General features: G+C 66.5%; 2 protein-coding genes across 2 annotated transcripts in view; one reads left to right on the top strand and one right to left on the bottom strand.

Annotated features, from left to right (window-relative positions):
- Positions 1-1,891: 1,891 nt before the first annotated feature.
- Positions 1,892-7,631, bottom strand: G6PC3 (glucose-6-phosphatase catalytic subunit 3). The gene is made up of 7 exons (XM_064399571.1): positions 7,486-7,631; positions 6,278-6,504; positions 5,537-5,643; positions 5,288-5,378; positions 4,833-4,951; positions 4,604-4,745; positions 1,892-3,914 (listed from the first exon to the last, which is right to left on the bottom strand). Exons 1-7 carry the CDS (start codon positions 7,501-7,503, stop codon positions 3,572-3,574), a joined length of 1,047 nt encoding a protein of 348 aa, XP_064255641.1. The 5' UTR covers positions 7,504-7,631; the 3' UTR covers positions 1,892-3,571.
- A 54-nt stretch (positions 7,632-7,685) lies between these two features.
- LSM12 (LSM12 homolog) overlaps positions 7,686-8,768 on the top strand; it is an 11,087-nt gene continuing 10,004 nt past the window's right edge. Inside the window, exon 1 of the mRNA XM_064399572.1 lies at positions 7,686-7,887. Within this exon, the coding sequence (XP_064255642.1) occupies positions 7,767-7,887 (121 nt within the window). The 5' untranslated portion in view covers positions 7,686-7,766. The remainder of the gene's footprint in view (positions 7,888-8,768) is intronic.

Here is an 8,768-nt window from a genome sequence, read left to right as displayed (position 1 = left end):
AGTCTGGGGGGGGATGGTGACAGTTTGTGTGGCCTGGTGGCAGTCTGGGGGGGCTGGTGGCAGTCTGGGGGCCTGGTGACAGTCTGGGGGGGCTGGTGGCAGTCTGGGGGGGCTGACAGGCTGTCCCCCCCAGCTGGAGCCCCTGGACCCGGCCCTGCTGCAGCAGAAGCCCAACGTGAACGCGGTGGCCACGCTGGAGAAGGTCATCGAGATCCAGAGTGAGGACGGGGGCGCGGGAGGGCCCCGAGGGGTCCCCGGGGACACGGGGGGACCCGGGTGGGCCGCGGGGGACACGGCCGCTCGGTGCCAGCCCCTGCTGTCCCCGCAGGCCGGCACTGGGGCTCCGTGCGGCGCTTCGCCGCCGCCGTGGGCCGCTCCCTGCTGGAGGCGCAGCGCGGGGACACCGAGGAGGCCGAGACGGTGACGGCCATGGCCCTGCTGTCCGTGGGCGCCGAGCGCGGCGCCGCCGAGCCACAGCCCAGGTGGGACACGGGGACACGGGGGGTGTGACACTGGGGGACACGGGGGACCTGAGGGAAGTGTGGCACTGGGGGACACGGGGGTGTGTGACACTGGGGGACACGGGGGGTATGTGACACTGGGGGACACGGGGGACCTGAGGGAAGTGTGACACTGGGGGACACGGGGGGTGTGACACTGGGGGACATGGGGGTGTGTGACAATGGGGGACACGGGGGGTGACATCGGGGGGGACATGGGGGTGTGACATTGGGGGGACACAGGGGTGTGACAGTGGGGGACACGGTGGGAGCTGAATGGAGCCAGGTGGGACACGGGGGGTGTGTGACACTGGGGGACACGGGGGACCTGAGGGGGGTGTGACACTGGGGGACATGGGGGGTGTATGACAGTGGGGGACGTGGCACAACATGGCGGGGTGTGTGACATTGGGGGACACGGTGGGAGCTGAATGGAGCCGGGGGGACACAGGGGGTGTGACACTGGGGGACACAGAGGGTGTGACATTGGGGGACACGGTGGGGGTGAATGGAGCCAGGTGTGACACCAGGGGCACAAGGGGAGGGTGTGACACACGGGGACACAGAGGGTGTGACACTGGGGGACACGTTGGGGTGGTGAATGGAGCAGGGTGTGACACTGGGAGGGACACTGGGGGTGACAGACACTTGTCCCTGCCCTGGCCAGGCCAGCAGAGGAGCCGATGGAGGCCGAGCCCACGCTCTGACCTGCGAGATCATCACCAAGGAACACCTGGAAGAGATGAAAAACACACACAAAAAAAATCACAGTAAAAGGAAAAAAAAAAAATCCAAAACACACACACACACACACACAAAAAAAAAAAAAACTAAAAAAAAAAAAAAAAAGACCAAAAAAAAAAAAAAAGGCAGAAATCGAAAGGAAAACCAGAAAAAAAAAAAAGAGGAAAATATTTTCTTTTTCTATTAAAAAGAGGAGAAAAACCACAAAAAAATCCCCCCGCCCGTCCTGTGCCCCCGGCTCCCCGCGGTGTTTGCGGTCGTGTCTCTTGTGCAGCAGCAGTTCCACCAGCACCCCCGTGTCCCCCCGTGTCCCCCCGTGTCCCCCGTGTCCGTCGGGTCCCCCCGGCGCTGCCCGGACCCCCCTGGGGCTCCTCGTGATTTTTTTTTTAGGGTTTTTTCCTTATTTTCCCCCTATTTTTGTGTCTCCCCTGCCTCGTTCCCTCCCTGGCTCCGGCTCCGTCCCCCCCCGGGGGAGGCGATGGGAAATATTCGTGCCTTTAAGTGAGTATTTTTTTTTTTTTTAATGCCTTAATTTCCCTTCATTTTGGGTTTTTCTTAATTTTCTTGGGTTTTTTTTTTCCCTTCGGCCTCCCCGTTTTGGACGGGGACATGAGACAAAGGGACGAGCCCTGTCCCCCACCCCCCTGTCACTTTGTCACCCCGGCGCCTTTGTTGGGATCAAATTTATCCTTCTAGGAAAGGGGAGAAAAAAGAGAGAAAAGAAAAAAAAAAATAGAGGAAAAACCACTTTATTTTCCTGTTTTGTCACCAGCCGGAGGGGCCTCAGAGCGATTTTAGCTTTAAAAGAGAGAAAACCACCCAACCCCCCCCCCAAAAAAGGGATATAATTTTATTACAGATGGATTATTTAATAGTATTTTTTTAATTGGGGGGGCGGAGGGGGGGAAACAGGGACAGCACATCGTGGGTTAAATTATTCCGGGGGCGGGGGGGGGAATTTGGGGTGGTCCCAAATTAGGACAGAGGGCTGAGGTTGTCCTTGTCACCTCTCCTGGGGGGGAGGACCGTGCGTGTCCCCAACGCTGGGGACACCCCGGGAGTGGCGGGGGATCCCCATCCCAGGAGAGGGAGAGGCCTCTGGGTTTGGGGAGGGGAGAGGAGGGTCTCCGCCCCCCCGGCAGCGTGCCCGGCTTGCTTTGGGCTGGTGTCCCCCCGCCCCGTGTGTCCCCGTGTCCCCCGGTCCCGTCCGTCCCCGCTCACGCTCGCTCTGGGTCTCGGTTCGGTATTTTGTAAGATGTCACCGATGTTCGTCCTTGTATAAATAAACTGTTTCTGGCAATACCCGCCGGGCCCGCTGCCTTTGGGGGTGTCCCCGTGTCCCTTCTCCTGTCCCCGTGTCCCTTCTCCTGTCCCCGTGTCCCTTCTCCTGTCCCCGTGTCCCTTTCCCTGCCCTTTCTCCCCGCCGTGTCCCCACGTGCCTCAGTTTCCCCAGGCACCGCAGGAGGCGCAGGGAGGGAGCGGGGCGGGTCCCCTTTGTCGCCCCCGGGCTCGGGGGGCTCTGTCCCCGCTGTCCCCCCCCCAGCACTCGGGGCCCGGCTCGGTTCTGGAGCTTTATTTGGTTCCAAACGGGGCAGCCCCGCACGCACCGGGGTGAGGGGGGGTCCCGGCGGGCCGGGGGTCCCACCCCTGCTGCGGGACAGCTGGGGACAGCGGTGGCAGCTCAGTGTCACCGCGGCTGTCCCTGGGCTGTGTCCCCAGCCGGGCACGGGGCACCCCCGGCTCTGCCCCGGGGGACAGGGACCCCCCAGCCGGGGTGAGGGGGGGTCCCTGGGGCAGCTGAGGGTGGGCGAGAACCGGGACAGCTGCTGGGTCTGGGGGGGAGAGGGACAGAGCAGGGACCCCCCCTCAGTTTGGGGGTCCTGGGGAGGAGTGAGAGTGAACTGGGAACAGAGCAGGGACCCCCACTCAATTTGGGGGTCCTGGGCAAAGGGAGGGTGAGGATGAACTGGGAACAGAGCAGAAACCCCCCCCTCAATTTGGGGGTCCTGGGGAGGAGTGTGAATGAACTGGGAACAGAGCAGGACCCCCACTCAATTTGGGGGTCCTGGGCAAAGGGAGGGCAAGGATGAACTGGAAAGAGAGCAGAAACCCTGGGCCCCCCACTCAATTTGGGGGTCCTGGGCAAAGGGAGGGTGAGGATGAACCAGGACAGGAGTGGAGACCCCTTACTCAGTTTGGGGGTCCCTGTGGCAAAAGGAGTGTGAGAATGAACTGGCAACAGAGCAGACACCCCCTACTCAATGTGGGGGTCTCTGGACAGGTGGAGATGAACCAGCAGCAGATCCCCACCATTCTGGGGGGGGGGTCTAGGGGTTTGCCCGCAGCCGCCGGACGCTGAGGATGAGCTGGGGCAGCAGGGAGCCCACCAGCACGGGCCCCAGGGCGTAGCGGGCCCCCACGTTCAGGTACCACAGGGCGGTGCCGTCGCTCTTGGGCAGCTTGTGCAGCACGTCCAGGGCCAGCAGCCCCAGCGTGGCGCTGCCCAGCGGCGGCTCCAGCCCCTGCAGCTCCCGGCGGCTCGGCGGGTGCCGGGCGGCCAGCGCCAGCCCCAGGGCGCTGCCGCTCACCCGGCACAGCGAGGCCCAGGGCCGCGTCTCCGGCCGCAGCCAGGCGGGCTCCGAGCAGCGGGCGCTGGCCCGGCGGAGGGACCTGCGGGGGGACAGCGCGGGGGTCGGGGTGTGCCCCCCCAGAAACGGCGCTGGGGGTAGACCCCTCCCCAGACGGATCCCCGGGGCTGGCCCGGTGGTCAGTCCCGGTGGTCAGTCCCAAAAACGTTCCGGCAGGTTCCTGGGGGTGCCTCCCTCCAGCCTGGGGGGCTGCTCCCCGGGGATGCCCCTCCCCGGTGGGCACACCCCTGGGGTACGCCCTGACACCGCCGAGGCTGGTCCTTGTGACACCCCGTCCTCCTTGTGACACCTCTGTCCCCGTGGGACCCCTGCCCCCCCTTCCCCCCTGTCCCTCTGTCCCCGTGGGACCCCTGTCCCTCTGTCCCCCTGTCCCGCTGCCCCCTCTCCCCCTGTCCCTCTGTCACCTGTCCCTCTGTCCCCTGCCTCCCTGTCCCCTCTCCCCCTGTCCCCTGCCCCCCATCCCCCTGTCCCCCGTCCCCCTGTCCCTCTGTCCCCCTGCCCCCCGTCCCTCTGTCCCCTTGTCCCCCTCTCCCGCTGTCCCTCTGTCCCCCTGTCCCCTCTCCCCTGCCCCTCTGTCCCCCTGTCCCTCTGTCCCCCATCCCCCCGTCCCCTGCCCCGTGTCCGTCTGTCCCCCTGTCCCTCTGTCCCTCTGTCCCCTGCCCCGTGTCCCTCTGTCCCTCTGTCCCCCAGCCCCCGTCCCCGGGCTCTCACCAGTCCAGGTCCAGCCCCGCGGCCGTGCCCAGCCCGTGCAGCGCCAGCGCGCTCAGGAGCAGCCCCAGCGCCGTCAGCAGGAAGAAGCGGACCCTGAGGAAGTTGGGGGGCCGGCGCTGCAGCCCCCAGCCCAGGGCCATCCCTGGCGGCGGGGACAGGTGAGGCTGGCACTGGGAGGCACTGGGAGGGGGCTGCAGGGAAGGGGAAGGGGCTGCGGTGCCCCCCTCACCTGCCAGGGAGCCGGAGATCACCTGATGGGGGAAGTGGGCCAGGACGAAGACCCGGGAGAGCCCCATGGCCACCAGCAGGAGGACGTAGAGCAGGAACGGGATCAGCCTCAGCAGCCGGCTGGAAGGCAACGGAGCAAAGCACAGCTGAGGGGGCAACAAAAAACCCTGGGGGGCATTCAGGGGGTCTCTCTGAGCTGCCAGAGGAGAGATGTGTCCCCCTGGAGCCGCCCTGCTGGGAGGGAAGGGATGCTAATCACCCTCCATGGGTGCTGCACACTGAGCGGGGGTCCCACTCCCACCCCCTCTTCCCACGGGAGCTCTGGAAGCTCCCAAGTCTCCATCCCGGGACTCCTCCTGCCTGCTCCCGGCGGGTTCTGCCCCACAGGAGCGGCCCCACCTCCCACCCCGCGTTCCCGCAGAGGCTCAGGGAGCTCCCCGCCCGTCCCGGACTCACCTGCGGCTGTACCTGGACGCTGCCTTGCTCAGGGCGGTGACGATCGGCCACAGGGCCGCCCCCAGGATCATGCAGTGGCCCGAGGGGCTCCCTGGGGGATGAAGCACAGGGGTGTCCGTGTCCCCACTGGCAATGTCCAGCCCAACCCCTCCCCGCTGCTCGGGAATGGTTTTCCCACCTCCAGCCCAGCGTTCCCACACGGGTGGGGCTCCTGGGGCTCCTCCCGGGGCTGCCCGAGCCGGGGCTCACCTGGTCCGGTCTCGCAGGTGATGGGGAACTGGCGCAGCGGGAGCTGCTCCCGCTCCGACAGCCCCGACTCGTGCATCCACCAGTACGGGCGCTCCCCGAACAGGAACCTGCGGCAGCGACAGCGACAGCGACAGCGGGGGGCGTGGGAGAGAGCCCGAGAGCGGCACAGGATCCTGCAGCCCATCCCGAGAGCGGCACAGGATCCTGCAGCCCATCCCTGGGATCCAGCAGAGCAGGATCCCTGCAGCCCATCCCAGAATTTCCAGGAGAGCAGGATCCCTGCAGCCCATCCCAGGATTTCCAGGAGAGCAGGATCCCTGCAGCCCATCCCAGGATTTCCAGCAGAGCAGGATCCCTGCAGCCCATCCCAGGATTTCCAGGAGAGCAGGATCCCTGCAGCCCATCCCAGGATTTCCAGGGATGAAATCACAGAGGATCAGGATCCCTGCAGCCCATCCCAGGACTTCCAGCAGAGCAGGATCCCTGCAGCCCATCCCAGGATTTCCAGCAGAGCAGGATCCCTGCAGCCCACCCCAGGACTCCCAGGGATGAAGCCACCGAGGATCAGGATCCCTTGCCAGCCCTGATGCCTCCCGGGCTTTTCTGTGCCAGGAATTCCTGGCAGAAGCTGGGGCAGCTCGGGTGACCCTGCAGAACGCCAGGGGCAGGCAGTGCCAGCCCAGCATGGCACGGGCAGGGAGCAGGAGTGTCCCAGAGCCCCCCTCCTCGTGCCCCCCTCACCACTTGAGCACCACGTTGAGCCACTCGGCCGCCAGGGCGATCCAGAGGACCATGAGGGACACGTGCTCGTCCAGGCCGCGGGCCAGCGGGAAGCACACGGTGTAGATGGAGTTGGGATCCAGCTGGGAGCTCAGGAAGAGCCAGAACTGCTCCAGCCAGGGCGGGCCAGCCTGCAGGGCCACGGCGGCGCGGATCCCGGCCTCGTGCAGGGCATCCATGGCACTGGGCTGGGGCACAGCAGGGAGGTCAGCCCGGAACAGACCCCTGGGATCCCCTGGGGACAGCAGGGGAGGTGGCTGGATCCTGTGAAATCCCCTGGGGACAGCAGGGGGGGTGGCTGGATCCCCTTGGAATCCCTTGGGGACAGGCTGGGAGGTGGCTGGATCCCGTGAAATCCCCTGGGGACAGCAGGGGAGGTGGCTGGATCCTGTGAAATCCCCTGGGGACAGCAGGGGAGGTGGCTGGATCCCGTGAAATCCCCTGGGGACAGCAGGGGAGGTGGCTGGATCCTGTGAAATCCCCTGGGGACAGCAGGGGAGGTGGCTGGATCCTGTGAAATCCCCTGGGGACAGCAGGGGAGGTGGCTGGATCCTGTGAAATCCCCTGGGGACTGGCTGGGAGGTGGCTGGATCCCCTTGGAATCCCTTGGGGACAGCAGGGGAGGTGGCTGGATCCCGTGAAATCCCTTGGGGACAGCAGGGGAGGTGGCTGGATCCTGTGAAATCCCCTGGGAGGTGGCTGGATCCCCAGGAATGCCTCGGCACCGGTTCAGGCAGCCATTCACCACTCGAAGTTTGCCCACAGATGGCTGCCAGGTTTGTGCCCGAGGGCAGAGCACACCTGTGGCTCCGGGGATGAGGATCCCGGGATCCCGGCGGTTCTGTGGGATGCGCTGGAGCACCTGGGATGCTCCAAAGAGCCTCCACCTCCCCGGGGCTGCCCCTTGGAAACCTCCTGGGTCTCCTGTGGCCATTCTGCACGAGGCCTGGGCTCTCCCCGAGCCACCCTCGCCGTTCCTCGGCGTTTCCCGGGGGTCTCCCCAAGGCGGCTCCTGGGCCTCCCTGGGGTCCCTCTGGGCCTCCCTGTGCTCTCAGGCCCGAGGCCTCCCTGGGGCCTCCCTACACCAGACCCGCGGCCTGCCCACGGCCACCGGCAGCCTCTGAGGCTCCCGGTGGCGCTGCCCACCCCCCGGTACCGGCGGGAGGTACCTGAGGGGGGGGCTCCATCCCGGGGACCCCTCAAAACTCCCTCCCGCCGCTCTCTCAGCGCCCTCTTCCGCCTACACTTCCCATCACTGCCCGCGGGGCGGCGCGCTACGGCGGGGCGGCAGGGACAAACCGCGGCCGGGCTGGGCTCGGCCAATCAGGGCGCGGGGCGGAGCAGATCGGCGGGGCGGAGCACCAATCCCCGCCCTCGCTGCCGCGCGGCCCCGCCCCCTCGCCGCGCCTGGCCGAGGCGAGCGGAGCCGCGGGCGCTGCGGGCGGACAAGATGGCGGCGCCGGGCGAGTACTTCAGCGTGGGCAGCCAGGTGTCCTGCCGCACCTGCCAGGAGCAGCGCCTCCAGGGCGAGGTCGTCGCCTTCGACTACCCCAGCAAGATGCTGGCGCTCAGTATCCACCCGCCCGCGCCTCGCCGCGCTGGTCCCGGCGCCGGCGCGGCCCGCTCGGGCCTCTGCGGCCCGCCCGATGAGGGGGGGGAGGCGTGAGGGAGGGAGGGGAAAGGGGGGAAGGAGGGGAGGGGGTGTGAGGGGATCGAGGTGGGCGGCGACGGGGAGGGGTTTGAGGGGCAGCGGGAGACCCCCGGGGGATGGGGGGAGCGGGGAGTCCGCTCGGGAGGTTTTGGGGGAATTGGAGAGGTTTGTGCCGGGGTGAGTGGGGGGATTGGGGGGCTCTGTGTGGGGGGATTGGGGGGCTCTGTGTGGGGGGATTGGGGCGCCTTGTGGCCCGGGGAGCGGGGGATTGAGGGGCCCTGCGCTGGGGGGAGTTGGGCGTCTTGGAACGGGTGAATGGGATGTGGGGTGTCCTGTAGGGAGATTTTTGGGGGGAGCGGGGAGGTTTGTTTTGGGGGGGGTGGGGGGCCTGTGTGGGGGTGAGGGGGGGGATTGGGAGCCCGTACTGGGGGGAATGGGGGATGGAGGGGCCCTCTATCAGAAAGAGCTTCTGGGGGGGGAGTGGGGAGCTCTGTACTGGTGTGAATGGGGGGAGAGAGAGCACCCAGTTTGGGGCAGAGTGGGGGGCACTGCGGTGTCCTGGAGGGTTTTTTGGGGGGGGTCAGTGAGGATCCCTGTAGTGGGGTGAGTGGGGGTGTGGCGTTGGCTGTAGGGGGGTTGTGTTGGGGTGGGCGGGGGCCGTGGGGTGTTCCTGCCCCCACAGTGTGAATATTCACGGGCATGGTTTTGTTTGGAATCTGCAAGGAACGGGAAAAGCCGAGGGCTGTTGGAAAGCAGTGGAGGGTCCCAGGAGAGGGGAGGGGGAAGGTGAATGCTCAGCTC

This window comes from Passer domesticus, chromosome 27, assembly GCF_036417665.1.
Source record: "Passer domesticus isolate bPasDom1 chromosome 27, bPasDom1.hap1, whole genome shotgun sequence".
Classification (NCBI taxonomy): domain Eukaryota; kingdom Metazoa; phylum Chordata; class Aves; order Passeriformes; family Passeridae; genus Passer; species Passer domesticus.
The sequence above is the reverse complement of the archived record's forward strand: the minus strand, read 5'-3'. Positions and strand labels throughout refer to the sequence as shown.